Source organism: Protomyctophum parallelum (assembly GCF_964188405.1).
Source record: "Protomyctophum parallelum genome assembly, chromosome: 15".
Taxonomy (NCBI): domain Eukaryota; kingdom Metazoa; phylum Chordata; class Actinopteri; order Myctophiformes; family Myctophidae; genus Protomyctophum; species Protomyctophum parallelum.
Genome location: NC_139710.1, coordinates 6,451,579 through 6,477,721, shown reverse-complemented (window position 1 = coordinate 6,477,721; position 26,143 = coordinate 6,451,579). Strand labels below are relative to the sequence as shown.

Here is a 26,143-nt window from a genome sequence, read left to right as displayed (position 1 = left end):
ATGTACCTGTCTAAATACTTCCTTAATGTAAACGAAGTCCACACCCACAACACCAGAGGGAGTGCAACAAACCATGTACAACCCAGATTTGGCACAAACAAGGGACTAAATTATTTTCGCTCCTATGCCACCAAAATGTGGAACGCCCTACCAACAGTCATTAAGACGTGAATCCCTTGACTCCTTCAAAACTGCTCTCAAAGGGCAATGGCTGCAATTCGAAACTGGCCTCTGTAAAATCTGAATCCCCCCCCACCGCCCCCCCCCCCCTTTTCCCCTCACTGTATATGTATCTTTTCCCTTTTTGCTTCCTATATGATGAATTCCTGTTCTGTTCTTTAACTACATAGAAGTGTCTATTTGTATGTCTCTAAATGTTTTGATGAATTGAACAATGTGGACCCTGTTGTAAACAATTGTAATGCTTAATTGGGTCGTCCACTCACAGTTAAGTCTTTGTATTGAGTTTGTGCTTGAAATGTACTGTAATTCTACAAACTGTTAATAAATATTTCAATCAATCAATCAAAAAGTCTACCAAAGTATTAGGTGAGAATCTGACCTTTATCTCATGTCAAGAATTAGGCAACTAATTGGCAATTGCTAATTGCAATTGGTATTGCTTTATTTCCTTTTAATTGTATGCATCTCATCATAGTTTACTTTATGCAGTTTCCCTTATGACAAGTTTAATTTGTAATGAAACTGATTGCCCAGCAATCAAACCAACACACTAAATGACTAGTGCAATACCACCATCTAGTGGTAGAAACGATGAAGGACATAAAAAACAAACCATCCATTCATTCATTCATCCATCCAACCAACCAACCATGAACCATCCATTCAATTATCTTTTTGGTTTAATAGAAACCTGGCAGTAGTCTTACTTTTCAGCACCAGAGTTGGAGGACAATTGGTTGAATTATTCTAATTCTGTTTTCTTCTTCTTTATTCCCTCCCCAATTTAGTTGTTGCCGATTCCCCCCATGTTTGTATAGTCCCTGTCACTGCCAAGTGCCAACCCCTACTTTTTACTAGTCTAGAGAGGATGCAGCCAACCACATGTTTCCTCTGATAAACATGGAGTCTTTTCACTTGCTGTCTGTAAGGAGTTTCACCGGTAGGGCGTAATGCACGTGGAGGAACATGCTATGCCTCACAGTTCTGCTCCCAGCTGAACTATAACCAACCTATAGATTGGTAGTTGATATTGCAGCGACATCGTCCTCCCCTACCCTGCCTCTCGATCGTGAACGCGACCAACTGTGTTAGTGTGTTCATTGGAATGCCCGGCCAAAGGCACCACAGAGGAATCAAACTGGGGCTGCTCAAATATTGTCTTGGCATGTTTCAATATCATTCAGCCCAAAATCAAACTCACCTGTATGCCAACCGGACACCCTACTGGATGGATTTTAGACATAGGGTAATCTTTGTTATTTGGTATTGGTGACTAAGTTGTTATGTGTTTTTCAGGGCAACCATGGCAGAAGCTGTCCAAAATCACGTGAGGTCCCTAAACTGGGGTCACCGTGTTCAACTCAAGGACAAGTGAGCAACCCCAACATCCATCTTCTTATTACAGTGCTATATGTGAAGATTGTTGTACATCTGCACTCGTTGAATACCAAGTCCAGGGATACGAAAGTAGTTCAATGTGAGGATGTGTTTATTTGGCTCATTGTCTCGGTATGAGACGTTGCCAAAGGGTTTGCAGCCTGTCTGTTAGTACACAGACTGAGGACCCAGCTGAATGACAGACAGGTGAGGACTGTATGATGACTGAATGACTGGCCAGAGGGCAAACAGGTGCTGTTAACTTTTATTTGAATGGGCCTGTGCTTACTCAACAGGGCTCGCTCGCTATGCAGTGGGATTCCTAATTGACATTCATCAGAAATGATTACAGCATCTGAAACTTGTTTCTGTTTTGGGAAGTGAAATGTACCATCATGACCAATAGAGGAACAACACATGCAATAATCAAGATGCCTTTCATTTGCATCCGCAATGATATGATTACAAAATATGAGCCTTGCTTAGCTGCAGGGCTGCAACCATTGATTATCTTCTTGGCGGTTATTTGTTATTTATTTGACTTTCGATGAATCATCGATAAGCGCATTTAAGTATATATCAAGAATTCAATCACTTAAGCCCTATTTTATACTTTGTTGCACAATGCTGTAGTGCAAAAATAGTTAAAATGGCAGATCTACAAGCTCACTGAGCACTCTGAGCTGTTATTTTGACTATTTAAATTATTATTATTATTTAATTGATTATTAACTAGTTATTTTATTTTATTGTCAATTAACTGTCACAGCCCTACTTAGCTGAAATATTGGAGCTGTTTGTCTATTGTTTTCCACAGAAAGGTGAAGTACCTGAACGTCAAAGGGAGCCTTGTGGATGAACACACAGTTAAAGGACTGAGCAGAGCAGGGAAAGAGGTTGGTTCTTCACATAAAGCTTTTTCTCTTTTTGCATTTATTTGATAATGATAATGAATTTATTTATATAGCGCATTTCTAGACATGGTCACAAACAGGATAAAATACAACAACATAAAAATTACAGGGTAAAAGACAACAACAACATAACAGACATAATGGACTGTACAACAAGATCAGTAAATAAAACGGCAGGCACAAATTAAAAGCATTACAAATATAATCAATAAAATAAAGTATGCAAAGGGAATTTAAGAGAAGGCCTTAACGTAAATGTGGGTTTTCAGAAGAGATTTAAAACATGACACAGATTTTGCAAGTCTTAAATGAACAGGTAGGGCGTTCCGAAGCTTGGGAGACCAGATTATTTAACCAGGTTGTTCGCAGTGAGAGAAAAATCTATAGGCAAAAACAAGATCATAACTTACTGTCAGTGCTCTAATACAGTACATTGCTGTTTTATAATTGTGCAAATAAAATAAACTATGGTAGACAATTATCCTGCCATCGCTGATATTGGAGGTAGTTGCAACTCCTTGCTGTTTGTTTTGTTTTGTAAATGAGTGGTTGAGCACAGTTAAATCATGAATGCTTTTCCTGGGACAAGTTTATAGTGCATACTACACTGCAAAATGCCCTTACCATTGAATCCCTGTTTCGATATGATACTGGCTGGGTGGACAATATGCTGTACAGCAGGGTTCCCCGTGAATCCTTAACCCATTCTGACATGAGATCAGATTCATACGAGGTTTCCGTCGGACACACTCGCCACTCGGTGGCGCGATATGAGCTTGTAGATCTGCTATTTTTAAATAGCTAAAGCATAACATGATGCTGACACCAAAATGGGTGCCCGGTCAGAATGGGTTAAAGGTCTTAAAATGTCTCAAAATTAATTTCAGAAATTCAAGGCCTGAAGAGTTGTTTTACCCAATTGTTTATTTCCTGACTTCGGCAGGTACGGAAGCCCATTATGGCAAATGCAAAACGACAATTAGGGTATACACTCTGCCTTGGTAGGTGGCAGTATGCTTTGTGTGGCTTTGACCATTTAAAAAAAAGTAGTAGCTTCCGATTGATTGTAAAATCTGCATTCACCATATTAATTAATTAATGTAAAGAAATAAAACAATGCAGTTAAAGTATAGTGGTAAAAATCAGGACCCAGCTTGATAAGCAAAATTAACAAGCCCTATTCCTAGCCGTGTCGATTCTTTATTTTATTTTATTTTTTACTTTTAGAGGTATGAAAAGGGTCTTGAAAGTAACTAGATTACTCTACCCTATTGACTTTCCTCTCTCTCCAATAAAGCTTTCAAAGGCTTAAAAATACCCCAAAATATAACTTGACTAAATGTGCCCAATGACTTTCATGCTGAGATTCCTTCCACTTTTCCTGCAGGTGATCCTGACTGCAAAGAACATTGTGATTGCAGCCGGTGGACGGCCTAAATACCCCACAGATGCAAGTATCTTTCTCATTGACAAGTGGCTATCAAGACAAGTTGTTTCGCCCCGGGACCCAAATTTCACCTTGTCCATGAAATCAGGACAAAAGGATTAAAATAACACAATATTCCTCTCATTGAATTGTTTTAGTTTCCAACTAACTCTGTAGCTATTTGGGAATGTACCCTAGCCCTGATGGGGTTTTACAGAACTCCTTTGACTGAACTACAAATTTTTCATCATGACTGATAACAAACCCTACAAAGTATCCTAGCCCCATGTCTGTCCCCATGACAGTGAAACAGGGAAATGACAAACGTCTTAATGCAGCCACGTGTACCAATTCTGTGCTTAACCATTTAATTATATAACTTGTTGACTGGGGTCCCCCAGGGGTCTGTCCTTGGCACCCTAATTTTCTCCCTCTACACCTAAGCTCTTCACCAAAAATGGCAGATCTACAAGCTCACAATGCTTTTCCCGGATTAATTCACTGTATTTTGTTCCACGTATTGGTTGTGTACACTATTCCAATGAGTTGTGCCTGTGTTTGTGACAAATGTCCTGTTTTTATACCAATATATATATTTTTATATATCAGTATTTCCAACTAATCTCTTACTTTATTTTAGTGATACAAAAATAAATACGTTTGCTGAGGTAGCCTATTTACAGTTGCACACATTATATAAATACAAAGCTTATTGTTAACATGATCTCTTATCTCTCCCACGGCCAAGATCCCTGGAGCCATGGAGCATGGCATCACCAGCGATGACATATTCTGGCTGAAGGAGTCGCCTGGAAAAACGTGAGTATCATGTTTCCTGAAAATGACGGATGCTTTTATTGAGTGTTTATACTTGCAGTATATTGCTTGACTATGGGTGGTCCCAGTGGTAATGCAACCTTTAATGCTGGTACAGTAGTGGTAATGCTATGTTCTATCCATTGATATACTGTATCAGCAAAGTTTTAACACCTGTTTTACACAGGAACTTTAACTCCCTACTCCATTAATGAACCCATCACGCTACACAGCGAATGGAATTCACTGAGCTACCTAGACTGCGTGCACGACATGTAGCACTATAATAATTCAGCGGTTGACGTGTTGTTTGTTTTGCTGTCTTCCTGTCATGCTCTCGTCGCCTCATGAGTCAGATTAGCAGAGAGCATCCTGACCTTTTTACAGTACCAACCCCTTTAATCCAGCCATTTACATCCTGTCATCACGTCATTAATTGGTCTTCCCTCGATGTTTCCTTTTGGCACAGCACCGAGTCCGACACAGTCACTAGTGGCTGCGGTTACATCTGGGCAATGCGGGCGCTGTGTTCCCTGGTGACTGATATGGGGAAATGAACAGTCTGATATACAGACATCAGATGAATCTACTACCTTGTGTGTTTTTAGTCCCGTTAGCAGCCGGGCTCTAAGGATGACAAGGTCAGTCCGCCTCTGTCCAACACTTGGGTCCCAGCCCCACACAAGATATCTCAAACTACTGGCTGGATTGCAATGGGATTTGCTGCGCAAAATCTGCAAATCACCTTCCCATAACAGAGTGGTTTTCACACACACCCAAATTCACTTTAATTAGACCCAATTTGGACCCAATTTCAAACTACAATAGATGTGTTTTGGTATCACAGTTTAATCAATTCTGTTTAGAAAGAAAGACAAGCTGGTGGCAGCTGTTGCTAGGTTACAGGTATGGTGAACAAAGCGGATCCCCTCACATGGTATATAATGAGATAGTGGTAGTAGGTAGTCATTATAATTACTCTCAGACACTATGGTGGTGGCAGTGGCTCAGGGGTAGAGTGGCCGGATGGGAACCACAAGGTTCCCAGTTCGAACCTGGGCTCCCCCAGAGTTAGTGTCGAAGTGTCCTTGAGCAAGACTCTGAACCCCTAATTGCTCCAGATGTGCAGGTTGGTGCCTTGCATTGTTTCGTCTCCTGTCGGTTTGTGAATGGGTGAATGTGCATTCATCTATGTAAAGGCGCTATATAAATGCACCATTTATGGTGTATAGTCACTCATAAAGTTTTTGTATTGTAATAATTTGAATAAATAAATGTAATTAATTCAAAGTTAATTAAATTATAGTGCAATTAAACTAATGCCCAATAGGAAGAGGTCCCATGGTAATAATAAATAATGTTTCTGGCAGGTAGTAGGATTAGGGAGGGTTAGGGTGGACCCAGGCCCGGGCCGCTAATATTGTATTCATAGGCGACCATTTCCAAGGGTGCGCTCGTTTTACCCCGCCGGCTACTACTAGTTCGCCCCACCCTACTATTAGTGAGGTGAGGTGTACGTTAATAGTTTTTGGATTAAGGTTGGTGAGGGGTACGTTAATAGTTTTTGGATTAAGGTTGGTGAGCTGTACGTTAATAGTTTTTGGATTAAGGTTGGTGAGGGGTACGTTAATAGTTTTTGGATCGGCTATGAAAACAAATATCGTGCCCGGGCCGGCCTAGTGGGTTCGACTCCCCATCTCTCTCCCCCCATTTCCTGTCAACGTACTATACACTATCAAATAAAGGCTTAAAGGGTTAGGGTGGACCCTGAGACCATAAACATGCTCCCTTTGACCACTAGATGGCAGTATGAAATAGTTACAGGTCACAAGCCCTAATGTAAATCAGTTACAAGCCACGCCCCAATGTACATAGCCTGATTGCCCTTTACTTAAATACTGTGGTGCACCTATGATGGCATATTAACCTTTACTTATAATAATATCTATACTATCCCCCTGGCTGCCCAAGGCTCTTAGAATCTAAACTTCTAGCCCTACCAATGCCATACTTCCACAGTACACCACGTCAACCTGTAAAATAAATAATTATCACTGTAACCTTCACCTCTTAGCAAAACGAGTGTGTTTAGGCAGCAGAATTATCCACTCAGGTAAGTCCACTTGAGGCCAGGAAGTCTTTGTTCAGCAAGGGTCCCCTCCCTCTGCCTGCCCTCAGGGCTTTAAGAGGTTAGCTATGATGAGTTAGCATTAGCCTCCCCATAACCCTTCATTAAGCTGCTATGGCTAGTAAGGAGCTACCGTTGTTATTGTGTGTTGCATAGCTAGCTGTCAGCTGTGCAGTTGAGGTCTAAGGAAGAGAGAGAGAGAGAGGCTATTTGGCACGGCAGGCGGAGGTAGTGGAGTAGGCCCAGGTGAGTGACACGTGTCTAATAGAGTGGCAGCGCACGCACACACCTGAGTGACAGACTATAGCCCCGGAGGTGGCTGCGTTTGTTACCTGTATCCCAGGTAACCACTGAGCACGTGCCACGACAACACTGCTTGATGATAGACAGTCTTACATGTTTCTAAGACTGGATTGTTGAGCGGCTTTACACATGCTAAGCCTGTGTATTGTAGTCCCTGTCTCAGCCAATTTATTATACACATCAATCTACCTGTTAAGACCTGATGCAGATTTTACAAATGCCTTCTAATCTAAATCAGTAGTTCTCACAGTATTTCCAGCCAAGGACTCCAAAATGTATATAGATTTGGCTGAAAATGTTTAATGTCAGGGACCCCCAGAAGAGAAGACTTGTTCTAAATCCAAAGAGTTTTCTGAAAAACGTATGATGCTATTATAGATAAAATCTAAAAGGACTTTTAATGGGTTAAGTATGAAGGAAAGGTTCCATATGGTGCTGCTAGCTGATGCGTCAAAGGCAGTGCCATGCCTCCTCATACATGCAGGCTTTCTGTAGCCTTGATATTTCATATACTGTAGTGGAACTTGCAGTCTGGGCAAATACAACTGGGCAAATACAACTGGGCTATGGTTTAACGTATTTGCAAAAATGATTAGAACCCTGGAAAAAGCATGCAAAATGTGTGCTGGTACACTCCAAGGGCCTTACTTCACTCAGTGGCAGTTGTTTTGGAAAATGAACTATAGCAATTAAATATTTTTCTAAGTCTCGCAATGTCACTGGGACGGAGGAGGCAGTACAGGGGATGTGCAGGATAGAGAGACCCAGCAGGAAGTGACATTCACTGTATCAAAGTCAACTTTCTCCCTAAATGATAGATGTCCCAACTTCAAACCAGTCGAGAAAACAGATGAGAAAGAAGAATATTCAAAGCAACAGAACGCAAACTAGGCTCCAAGTTGTCTGGGTGTTCAGGACAGAGGTTGAAAGTGCTGCTTTAGAGTACAGATGGAGACACCAGAACCAGCACACAGCAGAAGAAGAGCCGAAGGAAGGAAAGCAGACGACAGTACCTCAGACCGAGATGAAAGTATGGAATCAAGCTCAAGCTTCTAGCCTAATCCTTCTCTAAGCCGTAGCACAATACTTACTAAGTGCAGCCGTGCATTACGTGGACGCGGTGCGGAGAGTGACCTACAGCTATGTGAGCTTTTAGTGGTTAGCATTAGCATGGGTGGTGACGGGGTGCCGAAGGCTGTGCAGAGTTGTCAGGCTTCAGTGTTGGAACCGAGGATGGGAAAGGAGAGCGAATTGACTGGAGGAGGCAGTAAAGCAAGGCCTCATCCTACAGTATGTGAGGGTGACGTGCTTCACTCAGCAAGCTGATGTGTGGACTTGAGCCCTGAACATGGTACAGCCCATCCTCTGGGATTAGTTTAAACGCTAGCAATTACCCCTCTTCAACGCCATGGATCCCAGTGCAGGATTAGTGCCATGATTCAACTGGACCACACACACACTGTACACACCCATACTGCAAGTACACATGCCAGGCATATGCCGCATATACCTGTGCACGTCACACAGAACACACCTATAATGAAAGTGTATGACTATGTACACCCACCTACTGTGTATCCCAATATAATACATGCAAAATGTACTCTATTGTAAGTTCAATACATGTATTGTAATCATCAGGCATGTACATATGGCGGGTGCACACACAACACCTGTCCACACACATCGGCACACTTTTACCGACGCACCCGTGTGAAAAGGCCAGGACAACTCTGTGCGTCCCGCCATCAGCGTTTTGTTCACACCTCTTCACTTTGCTCTGTGAGTTGCATAGCTTTGTAATTCGTCACCTCTGTATGCCTCCCATTCAAAGTCAACAACTTCAGTGTTTCATTTGGACCATTTGCCAAAAGTTACTGGCATGCACACTACCTGTGTTTTGATTGTATTGTTATATTTCCTCTGCTAAAGAGCTTCTCTGTCTTTGTGTGTTTTGCAGGCTTGTTGTTGGAGCCAGTTGTATCCTTTTTGCCTGCAAGAGAGCCTGGCCTTCCAACTGGAACCAAGGCTGTGTCTACATCCCTAGTCTTAATAGGCCAACAGTAGTACAGGTTATTGTGTCAAGCATGTTAACTACTATCCCTAGTCTTAATAGGCCAACAGTAGTACATAGGTTATTGTGTCTACATCCCTAGTCTTAATAGGCCAACAGTAGTACAGGTTATTGTGTCAAGCATCTTAACCACTTCATCATTGATGTAAATTCATTTCACTTACACACTCGCTGTAGAGTCCAGAGACAAACGCTGATGTGTTTCCCAGGTGAAACAAATAAATAAACTATCCTGAACTTGGTGTTGCTCAGATGTGGCTCTTGAGTGTGCAGGCTTCCTGACCGGCACTGGCCTTGACACCACAGTCATGGTTCGCAGCATCGCCCTCCGGGGGTTCGACCAGGTACTGCATCTACCGACGGCACATTATCCACGTAACACGCAGAACATTTTTATAAATGACAGAACTTTAATTTATAAAACTTTAGCCACGTATACTTTTATAGGAACAATCAAGGGTGTTATATACTGAAAGACATGGTCTCTCCTATTGATTGTGCAGCAAATGGCAGGTCTTGTGACTGACTATATGAAGGCCTACGGTACCAAGTTTGCCTGGAAGTGTGTCCCCAAAAGAGTGGATAAACTGCCCTCGGGGGCCCTGCAGGTGACCTGGACCGACACGCGGACGGGTAAAGAAGAGACGGACACGTATGACACCGTGCTGTGGGCTGTCGGTAAGCATTCGTTTCATTGTATCGTTATAGATTGATGACATTTTGGAAAGAGTCAGACAGTATAGGGGCAGCTGTGGCTCAGGAGATGGAGTGGCCGTATGGGAACCGGTTCAATCTCTGTCTCTCTTCCTGTCAAAGTATCCTCGAGCAAGACATTGTACCCCCAACGGCTCCCGATGAGGGTGGTACTGTATCACCTCAGTACTGTACTGATGAGGTCATATACAAATGACATCAGAGATCTCCGTATATGGGCATATCGCTCGGATCGGTGGTGTAGCGTAGGTGTGAGGGCAGCACAGCGGTCTGAACCTCTAGTACCTAAAACCTAGCCTTCCTAGGACATCACATAGGATGTATACAACCTGCTCCATTTTCCTCTTGACGTGTAACAATTCAACGTGTGACTGAAATACAAGACTTGTGTGACTGCACTCCCTTCATCTACCCCTGGCTGCCATACGTCTGATTGTCATCCTCGATATAGTGCTGTGTCAGCAGATGAGCAGAGGAATCAACCCTGAAAACAACATAATAAAGGCTGAGTGATAGAACCCCGGGGGAAGTGTTAACCCATTCTGACCTGAGATCAGATTCATACGAGGTTTCCGCCGGACACACACTGGTCTGATGAACCCATTCTGACCTGAGATCAGATTCTAAAAATGTCAGTCGCTCTTCGATTTTTCAAAAAATAGCAGACCTACAAGCTCGTATCGCGCCACTCGGTGGCGCGATATGAGCTTGTAGATCTGCTATTTTTCAATAGCTAAAGCATAACATGATGCTGACACCAAAATGGGTGCCCGTTCAGAATGGTTTAATCACCCCAGTGCTTGGCTCCCTGGCTCCCCGGTTCGGAGAAGGCCAGAATGGAGCAGGATGCACCCAGGCACAGGGTCACTGCGTCCCCTCCCTTTGTTCTCGCGCTCTGGGCCTTCCTGCCCAGTGCCAGCCCCTACGGAAACCAACCCTACCCTCTCCGCCGCATCTGTCACTGCCATGCCTGACTGGTGTCCCCTGCCTGCCGGCACCATCCTCCCCTCGCCCTCCCCTTCCTCCACAATCCATTCATTGTTCTATCATTTCATTTCTCCCATTCTGCCAGTGGCGTGAGTAAACAATCGTGGACATCCGTCTGTCCCACGGCCGCAGGTTTATTTGCGTTTTAGGTCGGGTCCCAAAGAAGACGACCGGGTGGCTTCCTAAAGCCTGACTACCGGGCTTTTCAGGTCCTAACGTGTCTGTCTGTGGCATAGACACGCTACCCAGAGTGCGTCGCGTGTGTGCAGTGCACGAGATGGTGGGCCCGTGTGCGTGTGACAGCGACAAGGATATATGTGACCCCAGTGGCACAGATGACGTTCTTTCCTCCCATGGTTGAATTCCCACAATGCCCCAGCCATCAGCACTGGCACCGGCCGCCGTCAGAATAGCGTGCGGCCGATACTGAGAGGGACATTCGCGTTGAGTGTTCGCTCAGTAAGGTGCGTTGACTTGTCATGCATCGGATCGTGTGACAAAGTCAGTTTCCTACAGTATATCCTTCATAAGAGAGTCATTGAAAGATACAACGACCTCATACAGTAACTCCACAACCTGAAGGTGACTAGACCTTGAACCTAGCTCTGGAGTTATTGATTGTGGACGTTTATGGTCTCCTCAGTGGAGACCTAGCCAACAGAGTGACATCAAGACGGCATCAATCACATACGCGTACTGTAGGCAGTGTCGCAGACATAAAACCAAACAAAGCAACAATTACACAACATGCATACAGTACTGTAATCATGAAAATGATGCTCACCTTTAATCACTTTTTTATGTTTCGTTGTGCAACAGTGTTGTGCGGAAATATCCTACAAGCCTACTAGTTTCACAATGTATTTATGTTCACGATTTTATTTATATATATTATTATTATTATTATTAAATATTTATGTCCAAAATAGGGACACCAGGTTGAAAATGGTTAAATATAGATCAGTCAGCTAAATATCTGAGTTTACAATGTGCTTCAAAAAACGAAATAGTAAAACGCATGATCTTCCCTTTACGGTCCAGTTGAGAGCGTGTCTCGGACTGTGGCCTCTCCTCTTTGATGTGTACATGTACTACACGCAGGAGTTCTGAGAGTCCATGACCTCTTCCTCTTTACCGTGACCTTACACTAGAGGCCGGGGCGGGGTCCAGGGGGGCCTCTGTGGACTGGAGGTATTAAAGTTACAGAGCGGACCACAGGGACCAGTACAGGTCCCAGCACAGTCCCAGTAACATCCTTCTCCCACGCAGGTGTTGCTGCGGGGACGCGCTAGGAAACGGCACATTCCTACATTTCCTGTCTGCGTGTGGACAGTGGGCATACCTCCTCTTCTCTCTAATTATTATTAGTGGTTGTTTTTTTATGGCAAAAAATCACACCCGTGTGAGGGGCACTCTTATCATCGCAGGGTTTGACATTAACTTTTTGAGGCACTTGTCCTTTGGAGAAGTACATTTCCCATTCACTTGTCCGGAGCACGAGCACACAAATACATTTTAAATCAACTAACTCTTAAGTTGGTTTTGGTGAATACATGTTTACTTTTATATTAGATGAATATGATGACTTTACAAGTTAATAGCCCTATAATGTCTGTGATCTTACATACAGTACATGTCAGGTATTCCAAATTCATCAGTCCAAGTATCCATAATAATGTCAGACAATATTGTTGGCTCAGAAAACATGAAACCAAGAATCAATTGTCCAATGGACAAGTAAAACTTTAATGCACTTGTCCGGAAAGACGTATTTAGTTGTCCCGGACAACAGGACAAGCCTTAATGTCAAGCCTTGCTGATCGTACATCATAATGACGTAACATGTCTTATTTGCTCAGACACATATTGACATAATTTCTCCATTCATTGTCAATGGGAATGTAATGTTTTTGTAGGACAGAAATAGACGATTTGCTCGTCCACATATGATGATGTTTGTGTAACAAAATCTACACTAATAGCTGAATATTGGAGGGGCTAGCGCCCTAAAAAAATGGTAATAATCTGTGAACATAAGGGTATTTGCATTATGTAGCTCTACTGGCTTAGTCAAACAAACAATGCACATAGATTTGTATGTTTGTTTATCTTTACATCTGACATTATGCTTTAACTAATGTTAGGGCTCCAACTGTCCATTATTTTCCTTAGCGATAATTGATCGATTACTTTTTTGATTCATCTAACAATCGAGAAGCCCTATTTTTTTCCACTTATGTCATGTGTTATTTCATACTTCATCGCAAAACTGTGTTGTGCAGAAATAGTGAAAATATCCAATCTAAAAGTTCACAATGCTTCAAGTTCATCATTGTGTTGTGAGCTTGTAGATCAGTTATGTTTCACCATTTATTTTTTGACATGACATGCTCAAAATAGGGATCGATTATTAACCAATTTATTATATTAAATCATTGATTAGTATTTTTTATAATCTATTGGTTCAGTTAACTGTGTGTTTGATTTTCTTTATTTGGATGGAATGTCAGATCACAGTTTTACATTTCCACAGTTTCTTTGTTGCTTTTTTTTGTTCTTTTACTTAAAAGTCTTAAACCTCCTGTCAATTTCAACAGTTTTTTTTTACAAATATGAATATAAAAATACCATCATGACTAGGGATGTCCCGATACCGTTTTTTCACGATCCGATATTTATATTTTATAGAACAACGTTTATGCCATATCACAATAGTACAATATCCCAAATCACAGACAATATCCAGTCTAATATCATGATATGGATATAATATTGATACTAGGGATGTCGCAATCAAGTTTTTTTGGCTCCCAATGCGATTCCGATGACGTGATTTCCGATCAACTGATCCGATCGGGACAACTCTAATCATGATGCTCACCTCCGGTACCCCCCCACACACGCAGGCAGGCACACACACACACACACACACACACACACACACACACACACACACACACACACACACGCGCACACACACACACATTGCTAATGATCATGTTCAGCCAAAGCCTTCCTCTTTTCCTTGCTTTCCACTCAGCCTTTTACAATTAAGATAACAGACTGGCTGCTCTCCTTTTAGATGGGGGGGGGGGGGGGTCCGCCACAATTTTGCCAGTTAGGCGTGTCATCTGTTATAGTTTTCAATATATGTTCTTTGGGACCACGGTGGTGGACTGAAAATATAGATAATTGTTATAATTTACAAAATGCTGTGCACTTCACCGGATAGGTAGCCTAGCTTCTCAACTTATTTGAATCCAATCTGTTCGTCTGACTGATGATCAGATCCTTAATCCTTTTGTCAAAATGAAAATATGTGAATGTTACGTAGCTCTTCCAGCAGCATCTGTTTGTTCTCACTCTCCCACCAGAGAAATGAGTCTCTTTAGTCTTGGGCCAGCTCAAGTCATTAATACTGAGTCATGTCTTAAAATCCTTTTTGGCACAAGAGAGACTGTACAGTACAATCAGTTATTAGCGGCTTCTATAATCTATTTCCAAAAAAAAGAAGGGAAAAAAAATATCTCTTCCCCTATTTATTGTTTTTTGCTTTTCTTTTGTCTTTGTTCATTTGATTGATCAGATAAGCAGTCGACTCTCGTTTCAAGCTGCAAGGATTGTTTTGGCTAATGAGCCCAGCGACTCATAGGTTTCCTCCCTAATGTCACAACAGGCTTTGTTCAGGTGTGTGTGTGTGTGTGTGTGTGTGTGTGTGTGTGTGTGTGTGTGTGTGTGTGTGTGTGTGTGTGTGTGTGTGTGTGTGTGTGTGTGTGTGTGTGTGTGTGTGTGTGTGTGTGTGTGTGTGTGTGTGTGTGTGTGTGTGCCTGCACGTTTGCATGCATGAGTCTGGTATGTGTGTGAATATGTGATTCCTAGTACAGACCAAGTGCCTTATCAGCCTAACCTCTGTTGTTGTGTCCGTGCCACACAATGGAGCTGTGGTTTCTGCCAGTTACACCAAGTGACTGGAGACAGGCAGACAGGAAGGTCCAGCGATGCAGAGAGAGAGTTGATGATAGCATTGTTAACTAGGCTAGTGCCTTGAAGCAGGCATTCTCAAACTGACTGCGATTTTCACATTTGCTTAAAGCCACAGACACCCGTTTCAAATAATATTGTTGTAGGCACCCTGGTATGAAAATGCGTTTTTTTTTAACACATTTATACCCAAGGCCGATTCTAAAAACGCCTTCTAAATCCTGACCTAAGTTTACTTAGTTTGCCAAAGTTTACTTGTATACATTTGCTGTGTTACTCCTCTCCTACTCCTCGTGATCTTATCTGTGTTCTTATCCATTTCTCTCTCTGTCTTCTGTCCTTTTATAATTTATTCCACCCATGGTGTGGTTAAGGACAGGTCTAAGCCCATGGTGTGGTTAAGGACAGGTCTCAGCCCATGGTGTGGTTAAGGACAGGTCTAAGCCCATGGTGTGGTTAAGGACAGGTCTAAGCCCATGGTGTGGTTAAGGACAGGTCTAAGCCCATGGTGTGGTTAAGGACAGGTCTCAGCCCATGGTGTGGTTAAGGACAGGTCTCAGCCCATGGTGTGGTTAAGGACAGGTCTCAGCCCATGGTGTGGTTAAGGACAGGTCTCAGCCCATGGTGTGGTTAAGGACAGGTCTCAGCCCATGGTGTGGTTAAGGACAGGTCTAAGCCCATGGTGTGGTTAAGGACAGGTCTCAGCCCATGGTGTGGTTAAGGACAGGTCTCAGCCCATGGTGTGGTTAAGGACAGGTCTAAGCCCATGGTGTGGTTAAGGACAGGTCTAAGCCCATGGTGTGGTTAAGGACAGGTCTCAGCCCATGGTGTGGTTAAGGACAGGTCTCAGCCCATGGTGTGGTTAAGGACAGGTCGAAGCCCATGGTGTGGTTAAGGACAGGTCGAAGCCCATGGTGTGGTTAAGGACAGGTCTAAGCCCACTAAGAAAGCCAGGGGTGGAGGAGGGCAGGAAGTTGTTGTGCAGCTCCAGCCAGGAAGAAGGTCTCAGGGGGGTTTTGTTGTTCTTGCTGTTCGATAGCATCTACACGGGTACCTCAAGGTTGGTGGTGGGGCCCGGGGTGAGGCCATGGGTTTTGGGTAAAGGAGGGACGTTCTCATGGCCTGTCTCCATGGAGACAGTGTGGCGAGATGGACAAGTGTCGACGGCGTCAGTCAGCCGCCCCACAGGAAGTGGCAGAGCGGACACCTAACGGGGCTGATGGGATAACGGTCCCTAGACACTCATTATTCATTCTGCTAATCCTCTACTCTCTCCCCCCAACATGGTATCCATAACATTGCTGGATAAGAAATGTCACACAAAAGCAGTGCATAATCATTATTCACCAATTGGCCTCCTGTATGGTGTCTGTTCCCACATTGGATGATAGTGTGTGTAATATTCATGCGAGAGGTGTCTAAAGCAAGCCAGACTAGGAAACAAGGCCCAAGAATAACATTGTCTTGGGTCATATTTGGGGCAGAGAAGATTTTTTAAATATATTTTATTTCCTCCACTTTGATAATGTCTACTGAGCCAACTGCAAATCCATGGTCTCTCTCACAGTAACATCTGGAGTGTTAATTCACCTCTGAATGCGTAACATCTCTCCATCTTACTAACTTCCTCTCCTATTTGCATGTCTCTGTATGTCTCTTTTTTTTTTTTTTTTTTAAGATATTTTTTTGCGGCTTACGCCTTTATTGATTTTTTAAGGGAAAGAAAGTAGGCTGACAGGAAACGGGAGAGAGATGGGGGGATGACATGCGGTAAAGGCCGTGTCGGGTCCGGGAGTCGAACCCGCGGCACACCGCGACTGGATCACCAGTCCGGTGCCCAGACCGTTACGCTACGGCCTGGGCCTCTGTATGTCTCTTTATCGCTCTTTCCCTCCTCTTCCAGCAGATGATGTTTTCTTTTTGAATAGCTTGATAAGACTCTTATGTTGGATTGAAGCAGGCTAAACGCATGCCTTTAAACCTGAACGGTGCTGCATGTATCAGGAACATAAATCCTCCCTTTCTCCAATATCGGTCATAATTTGAACCCCCTACATCTGATGATATATCAGGTATTTACTTTGTATTGTCTGGAGTGACATCGATGGGCATTCCAGGCTTCTAATTGCTAGATATCATTTTTTGTTGTTGGATTTGGGAGTGGTGAGACAAGACATACCAAAACCTTATGCTGGCATTTCACCAGAATGGAATGTGTTGTTAAAACATAGATAGCTTTTGTTGCTCTCTCTCATTGGTAGTGGGTAATGAATTTATAGCTGTAGTTCAGTCATCTGCAAATGCCATAAACGTTTCTTTTTTTAATCGTGACAAAATAAAACACATGACAATTTGTTTTCCATTGGCTGGGCTGGGCCAAACAAAGAAAATGGAGAATGAATACACACACACACACGTGATGGAAACATATGTATTAATCCTCCTGTGTCCTCCCTCCTAGGCAGAGCCCCTGAAACCAAAGCTCTGGGTCTGGACAAGGTTGGCATGCAACTCAACAACCATACAGGCAAAATACTTGTAGGTGACGACGAGTCGACGTCCGTGCCCAACATCTATGCTTTCGGTGACATAGGCGAGGTAGGTGTCAAATGCAAACTATGAACAATGCATATACAAAGAAGAAAGCTGCTCTTTTGGTATCACTAATGTCACCAGGAGAGCACCATTAACACCCACATGTTTGCGTCGGTGGGTTTTTGATTCACTGCTTTACAGTCTGACGAGGGCCGATAGTGGAGTGTGTTACATGACCTCCCGGAGCCATGAAACCTATTGATAGACACTCATACCCAAAGTGATCGTAACATACAGTACTGTGAGGGAATACGTTTTAGCCTGAACATTATGCTGTGTTGTTTTTCTTTTGATGGCGCAAGGTTTTCATCCAACCACAGTGATATTAATGCTAAACAGCCGTCGACTGATGGACGAATGTAAGCAGTGTTCTATTCACGCCACAGCAGTAGCCCAAATAAGATCAAATGAGACTTGTGTGTTTTAACCTGAGCCAGCTATGTTCATACGAGCTCTACCTGTTGGATATAATGTCAGGGATGTTTGTTTTTTTATTTTTTTCCTCTTCTTTTTTCGCTCTCACCACAACCAGCTGTGAGCTTCCTTCCTCCCTCCCAGGCCTCAACACGCAAACACACAATTTCTCAAACTCAAACACACACACACACACACACACACACACAGTCACACACACATCAGTGTTTGACTGACACGCAGCTTTGATGAGTCGTACGTAGCTTCCATCTGTCTGTCAGCTTTTCACAGCGGCGGGAGGCTTCTCAGAAAGGCCGTGGGAGGGGGGGGAGGGGGGGGAGGGGGGGGGGGGGGTTGGGTTGATATCTCAGTCGATGTGTCCGGGCCACTTTGTATTTCTTTTACCCTCTCGTTGACAAATCGAGACACACCTGCAAAGTGCCAAGAAAGGCATTAACCCATTCTGACCAGAGATCAGATTAATACGAGGTTTCCACCGGACACACACTGGTCTGATGAACCCATTCTGACCTGAGATCAGATTCTAAAAATGTCAGTCGTTCTTCGATTTTTCAAAAAATAGCAGACCTACAAGCTCGTATCGCGCCACTCGGTGGCGCGATATGAGCTTGTAGATCTGCTATTTTTCAATAGATAAAGCATAACATGATGCTAACACCAAAATGGATGCCCGTTCAGAATGGGTTAAGATTACGCAGCCTGGCTGGCTGGTGTATAAACAGAGTTGCAAAGTGACTGAGATATACCACTACATAGTGCACACACCCATTTGAGAGAGAGAAAACGCACACAGGAACACACACGGCATACACAAACAGAAACACACACTTGACACACAGAGCCGCGGGAGATGTCTTGAACAACAGGATGTGCGGTGGTAATTTAACAGGTTGCTGATGGCTGAAGTCATGCCTTTAGAATTGCCCCGAAGCCCTTCTACTTACAGTTAGACTCTGTCTGTGTCGAGGCTAACTGTATAGACATGGCTGTCTGCGTCTGAGGGGCGTGTGCGTGTGTGTGTGTGTGTGTGTGTGTGTGTGTGTTTGACCATGTCCTGTGTTTCCAGGGTCGTCCAGAGTTGACCCCTACAGCTATTAAAGCAGGGAAGCTCCTTGCGCGCAGGCTGGCGGGACACAGCAAAGAACTCATGAATTACAACAATGTAAGACACACACATGCAGTAATACGTATAGACATGCACGTCACACATACAAACATATGAATGCACATATGCTTTTGTGAACATACACAAATTATAACTCGGTCGGTATTTGCAAATTATGTTTCGTGTTTGTAGAGTAGCAGATGGATGAGGTTTACCACATCAAAAGAGACTGAGAGCAACCACGTGTACACACCCACACACATGCATGCACAGTTTGCACACACAGACAAATGCACACGTGCATGTGTACACATGTAAGACAATTAGTAAAAATGTATGGAAAGGTTACAAATAAAATAAAATACATGTGAAATAACTAGTCTATAAGAATGATGATTTTGACTTTTTGATATTATCTATTACTTTATTACTATTGTTGACTGGAATGAAGGCATGCTATACACTAATGTAGTCATCATAATCCTGATGGACCCTTCTATAACTACGCGCGCACGCACACACACACACACACACACAGCTTATCGTTATTCATGATTCTGAATCAATTGCACTTGCAAATGTGCATGCCCAAATGTGATGACGGCTATGGCCGTTTTTACCCAAAGGAGTGTTTTTTGTGCAAAACTAATGCTTGCAATTGATTCAGAATTATGGATAACCCCTAGTTTGACACGTTGAAATCGTTGCCTTAGGTTGTTAATGGTACCGCGACTTTCAACCCCTGAATTTACCATGATCCACAATCTTTTAATACAACAATTTTAATGTTATTTGGATGACACTAAGGATCATAAAAAACCTTGAACGATTACTATTCAATTTCTTTTTGGTTCAAACCTTAGATTGACTGGCCTGTAATCATTCCCTATTTCGGTTCCAAAATGGTATAAAATAACTTAATATGAATATGAACAGTTCAGCTGTTCTGGATACTGAGCTGCATGTTTGCACGCACGCACGCACATGCCCATGCACGCGCGCACACACACACTCACACACACACACACACACACACACACACACACACACACACACACACACACACACACACACACACACACACTCACAGTGTGAGGATATCCCTCCATATGTTTTATGCTTCTGTTTAAGTTCAGACCATTTTGCCTCGGAATCTCTTTGCCTTGACTCAAGTTGAATTGAATTCTGTTCATGCAGAAGTAGAAGAAGCAATAGTAAATTGTGTTAGTAGTATTGCTATTTGTTTATCATTGTGTGTGTTTGTGTGTGTGTGCGTGTGCGTGTGCGTGTTAGGTGGCTACTGCAGTGTTCACTCCTCTGGAGTATGGATGTGTGGGTCTTTCTGAGGAAGAGGCAGAGAGCAGATATGGAAAAGACTCTATCGAGGTAAACCCAACATGGAGCCACTGAACCCACTGTACAATTGAACTTAATGGACCCTTCGTTATCTGTACACCTTCAGAGTTACAAATGGACACATTAACCCTGCACGCTCACTGACTTACTACTATGACTATCTATCTACATCTAGCTACAGTACATTACTACCTTTTTGTCCTACTGAAAAGTCAGCAGAGAAGCTTGTACATCTGCTATTTTTGTACATTTTTTTAAAGAAATCTTGAATGTTTTTTTTTTTTTTTTATTATTACACAAATCTCTTCTGGGGTCCCTGGCACAAAACATTTTCAGAAGGGGGTTCTGCAGCCAAATGCTTCAGTCATACTTCAGGGGGGCACCAAAAAGTTTTGAGAATTTTGATTTAGAAGGCATTTGTAGTATCAGTAATTGAGTAAATGCACCTTAGTCACTTTCCACCACGTTGTCCTGATGTCTCCGACTCTCCGTACACTTTTCGTGCAGTCATGTTTCCATGATGAGTATGCATAAACACATGCGGCCAGATACGCACATCTGTGTACGTGAGCTGAGCTCCATGCCAGCTGCCAACTAACACCTGTGCCGGGTCAAGCCTAAACCGTTTAGCGGCGAGGTGGGGCTCCTGCGCTTGATTGTCAGGCGAGCAGGAGGCCTGATTGAGGTGTGTATGGGGTGATGACAGGCAGGCTGTGATCTGAGGAGGCCGGGCCGAGGAGCCGCACTGCCGGCCCCTGACAGCTGCCTGGGCCCCTGTGACTTGTGTCGGCACGCTATCACTTGGGTTTAACACACAGGATTGTGAAATGTGCATGCAAAATGAAAAAGTTCTGCGATTGTTTGTTTGGATTTATTCATTTTGTGTACCATTTTTTTTTGTTTATTTGTGTTAACGATAAAACACAGAAGCACTAGTGATTTAAAAACACGGTGAAATGATTAGAGTTGACCAAACAAACAGAGAGATTTAAAAGAAATAAGTTGATTCTTTTTTTAGGATGAAATTAAAAACGACAAACTAAAAGCAAGAAAATAACAACCAAAGAGTTGTAAACACATCTGCATTTAAACCAAATTTAAATGAAGAAGTCAGACAGTGAACCGGATGAAAGAATCCAGACAGTGAACTGAACTGAACTTGGCAGGTCTGAAAACAATGTTTTTATATTCATATGTTGTTGCTATTATTGCTAATATATTGTTTGCTATTACTACTATTATGAATTTGACTTCATTACAACTCTGTAGGAACTCTGTATTATGCAGATATAATTATTTTAATTGCAAATGGAGTGTTTAGGTGTCTGTTTGGATTGTTTCACTTGGCGATGTGCACAAGTCTGAGCCTAGAGTGCAGCCAACATGAGTTGAACTTGAAAAATACTGTACAAATAAAGTGTATTATTTTTTCTCTTGTGAAAGATTGATTGAGGTACTTGGGTCACATTTTCATAAGTTTACATCTTTATTATAAAGTATAATGGTTTGCCTGAAGTGTGTGTGTAAACGCACACCCTCCGCCTAATTCTGTGTATGTGTGTGTGTGTGTGTGTGTGTGTGTGTGTGTGTGTGTGTGTGTGTGTGTGTGTGTGTGTGTGTGTGTGTGTGTGTGTGTGTGTATGTGCGTGTGTGTGCGTGTAGGTCTACCATTCATTCTACAAGCCCCTTGAGTTCACTGTAGCCGAAAGAGATGCCAGTCAGTGTTACATGAAGGTAGGAATCGTTTGACAGCAATTATTTTGACGTGTTACATGATGATTTGGGCTTAATGAATTGTACGTTTTGAATAATAAAATCTGACGTGCGTAGATGTTGACCTGGCTAATAACGGTTTGGTTGGCATGAAGACGTACTGTACATGATTGATTGGTCAGCAGTGACGTTCCAAGGTGTCTGCAGGTGGTGTGCGAGCGGGCTGGAGAGCAGAGGATCCTGGGTCTACACTTCACTGGACCAAACGCTGGAGAGGTCACCCAGGGCTTCTCCGTGGGCCTCCGGTACGCTTTGCTTTATTACTACCATTTAGTTGTGAATGTATGTATTCATTACTTGGCTTGTTTATTATAAAATTATTTATTGTATTTGTTAACCACAATTGACTGGAATAGAGCCACTCACTCTTCCCCCTTTGCTTTGACCATTCATTGATTCCGTGAACTCTGAATTAACTTCCATCTTGCCATCCTCAAACTGGATACATCACACTTTGTAATTAAAAATCTAATTATAACAGCATCTCATGGTATCCCTTGCAATAGGGATGGAATAATGAAAGCTGACACTCACACGCACAGGTAACAGAAGTCGTGTGAATACATGAATGCCCTCTTGTGTGTGTCTGTGTGCCCAGGTGTGGAGCCACCTACAGCCACCTGATTGAGACGGTGGGGATCCACCCGACCTGCGCCGAGGAGCTGACCAAGATTAACATCACCAAGCGCTCCGGCCTGGACGCCACAGTGACTGGTTGCTGAGGTTAAGCACCCACTCCGACCCCTGAACACGTATTGAGCACACAGGAATCTCCAAGTGATAGGATAGGATAGGATAGGATAGGATAGGACAGGGTGGGATGAGATGATATGAGATGAGATGAGATGAGATGGGATGACAATGAAGTTAAGGAGGGCCACTTTATACTTTGTAATAAGAAGACCAGGTTGCTTTATGCCACATTGTTTTCGACGAGCAGCATGGTCGTACCACAAAGTATAATCTAGGCGTTAACCTGCTCTACTCACACTCTATACTTATGGCCCGTGTGTGTGTATGTCCCCATTTTTCTTCCTCTCCATGACTCTGCCTATATCTCTATGTACTTCCATTAGTGCTGCGTGCTTAAGCCATAATAGCTTTCTCTCTCTCTCTCTCTATACCTTCATCCGGCCCGCTTCCTCATCTCTCCTCCTACAAAGAACGCCGTATTAGTTTGTGTCTCCTGCTCCTTAGGAGTTATTCTTACTCCTGTGAAGGTTGTGGTAGCTCTCATTCCCCCGGTCTCTGTGGCCCCAAAATGGCCTCTTGGCTCCACAGCGGTCTCGGGTTTTTCCTGTACACCTCATGTGCAAACTGATCATCACCACAGGCAGGTCCCCCCGTCATGGGCTTGTTGTTCTCCTCCATATGAGCTAGTTCAGGTTAGTGTCAGCACCATGTCATGTGATAACCAGAGAGTCATTATCCCATTTAGGCCCTGCGTGTGTGCGAGTGTATGTGTGTGTGCACTGTATGTTAGCGAAAAGCTAACCGAGCGCAGAGCGAGCGATCAAGCGTCCTTCAAATAAACACGGTCATAAATCAGGATTAGAAACCGCTACTCAAGGGGGGGGCACGTCAGGGTGTGTTGAAACCCTACGAGAAATGCGTCGGGACTCTCCAAATCTTTTTTTCCCCCTTTTTTTTTCTGAATATATATTCTACAAATATTGTTGTTTCTCTGGCTGTACTTCCTGTCCATTAGTCTTGGAGGTGACACATGCCGTGCCTCCCCCCCCCCCCCCCCACAGCCCAGTCTCCACTCTCTCTGCATGACACTGATGGATGGCCATGGGACTGTTGCTCCAGCGACACAGCCCCGATTCCCATGGACACACACAAACACGTCAGTGGGCAGCCTGTCACTCAAAGCCTAGACCTGGCCAGAGAGCGCACTCACTTGATTTAAACCTCCTTTGCTTTCTCTGCTTCTCCCCTGCTCACCTTTTTATCTTAATCTGTCCATCCCCTTGTCTTCCCCCTTCCTCTACTGCTCACTTCTCTGTCCTCTTTGCCTCACCGCACCTACCAATGCTCATTGGGAGTGCAGTGAGGCCCCAGCACCGCGCTTTATCACACCGTATGAGTAGACGGCTCAGTCAACTTATCCCTTTTGTACAAGAGAGACTCCTAACTCCAGTCCTATTGACCCAGATGACTCCATTTTCAATCTAACCATATAATCGGTCATTATATTTTAATATTGTATTGGTGAATGCAATATTTCCTGGAATACTGAATACTAAAAGCTAGCAGTAGTTCTTAACTCTAGAGTTTGGAACCGAGATTTAGGAAATTAGCCTCAGCTACGATTGCAGTACCCGATGTGACCCAAAGGTGGCACTGTTGCCCTCTAATTTTCTTCAACATACTGTAATGTGGTCAAGAGAGGATAATAAGGCTGTTGCTGGATAAAACTATGAGACTGAATGCATTCAAGTCGCACATTTAATCCCCCTTTAATCCGTATAAAAGATATGTGCTTTCAGACAAAGTTGGAAAGCATGTGCCCTGTGTATTATCAGTGCCAAGCTAGATAAGAGGTTATCTTTTGTGTATGTCCACGTGTGGCAGCCTGGCCCTTAAGAGTTATCGCTGCCCAACAGAGTTCATTTCACTGAAGCGGAAATAATAACATATCAAAATTGTCAAATGATGAGAGCTACCACACATTTGCAAAGTTGAGAGCGGGATGAGGCAGTGGACCACGAGAAGAGGAGCTGGGGTCAGATCAGAGCAGCATGTTACTGACACAGGGAGGGCTGAGAGAGAAGGCCATAGGGCCCGGTTTATTTGTGTTTGAAGTCTAATCTGCCCAGGCTGATTAATGAGTCTGACCAGAAGAGTGACAGCACACTGGGAGACGAGAGTGACAGAGAGAGAGAGAGAGAGAGAGGGGGGAAGACAAGGGTATAGGAGAGGATAGGGGGAAAAGACGGGAAAGGGGAGACGAGGCCATGCTACCAGGTTTATTTGGACCTGGGGCTGAGGGAGAACGAGTCTGGACTCTCTGGAGATGCTGCCCAGGGACAGTGTTCTGTGGAGAGGGAGGAGGTATAGTGAGGAAATGGAAGGAGGGGATTCCTGTGTACTGTGTTCGGGGCCGGGGTGCTGACTGAAGATCCCTGACCTCCGCTGCAGCAGGAACAGCTTGACTTTATCACCGCCCCAGCACAGAGGGCTCACACGCTCCAGCGCGGCATGGCCGGGGGCCCGTGACTAGGGGCCTTTAGGGGCCCTGGGAGTCTAGGACCCGGCCAACCAACATAGCAGCGAGCGGTAGTGGTGTGTTTGCCTAAGGTAAATGAGTCTGTATCCCTGCGCTTAACGAGCCACTTCAGAGACCCGGCCAGGGCCCAAAGCAACCTGAGGGAAGTCATTGAGGCGATGGATGTAACAGTTAATGTCTGTAATGCTGCTTAACCCATTGTCCCCCCCCAACCCCAACCCCACCCCTCACCACTACTGCATTATTTCAGTAGTGGTGAGGGGCTGCTGCTGCATAGAGGACGCACAAAAGTAGTATTTATTTATGTTTTATGAATGTTTTTTTTCCCCCTTCTATTATTGATTTGTTAGTTTTGTTTTTGCTCTATTTTATCATTGCACTGTTACATCCAAACCAGGTTGCTCTATGGGTGTTTTTCCTAAATGGATAGGAGAGATGGTTACATCAGTTGCTACATACATACCAAAGCCTTGGGCCGGGAGAAGGGGGTGTGGTTTCAATAGGACACCAGCGAGCCTCAGCCGTGCAGAACTGCCATGCCCTGAGGGGTCAGGGTTCAAACTTTTCAGGTCGACCAGCTAATGATGACTTGCACTGCAAACCCATAAACTGGGGAGGGCATGTCTGATGTCACCTGGCCAGCCAACAATTGTAATTTGACCATAAAAGCTTTGTTATGGTATTACTGTATGTAAAATGATGACATGTAAAAAGGCTGCACAATTAAAATGCAATGACCACTGA

The 26,143-nt window shown here is 43.7% G+C and overlaps 1 protein-coding gene across 1 annotated transcript in view; it reads left to right on the top strand.

Moving 5' to 3' along the window:
• txnrd2.2 (thioredoxin reductase 2, tandem duplicate 2) overlaps window positions 1-26,143 on the top strand; it is a 38,278-nt gene extending 12,135 nt beyond the window's left edge. The window contains exons 5-17 of the mRNA XM_083784927.1: window positions 1,480-1,554; window positions 2,378-2,456; window positions 3,862-3,930; window positions 4,649-4,719; window positions 9,108-9,127; window positions 9,474-9,565; window positions 9,725-9,899; window positions 17,365-17,501; window positions 19,000-19,095; window positions 20,332-20,424; window positions 22,057-22,128; window positions 22,315-22,412; window positions 22,766-26,143. Coding sequence (XP_083641053.1) covers window positions 1,480-1,554; window positions 2,378-2,456; window positions 3,862-3,930; window positions 4,649-4,719; window positions 9,108-9,127; window positions 9,474-9,565; window positions 9,725-9,899; window positions 17,365-17,501; window positions 19,000-19,095; window positions 20,332-20,424; window positions 22,057-22,128; window positions 22,315-22,412; window positions 22,766-22,889 — 1,201 coding nt within the window. The 3' untranslated portion in view covers window positions 22,890-26,143. The remainder of the gene's footprint in view (window positions 1-1,479; window positions 1,555-2,377; window positions 2,457-3,861; window positions 3,931-4,648; window positions 4,720-9,107; window positions 9,128-9,473; window positions 9,566-9,724; window positions 9,900-17,364; window positions 17,502-18,999; window positions 19,096-20,331; window positions 20,425-22,056; window positions 22,129-22,314; window positions 22,413-22,765) is intronic.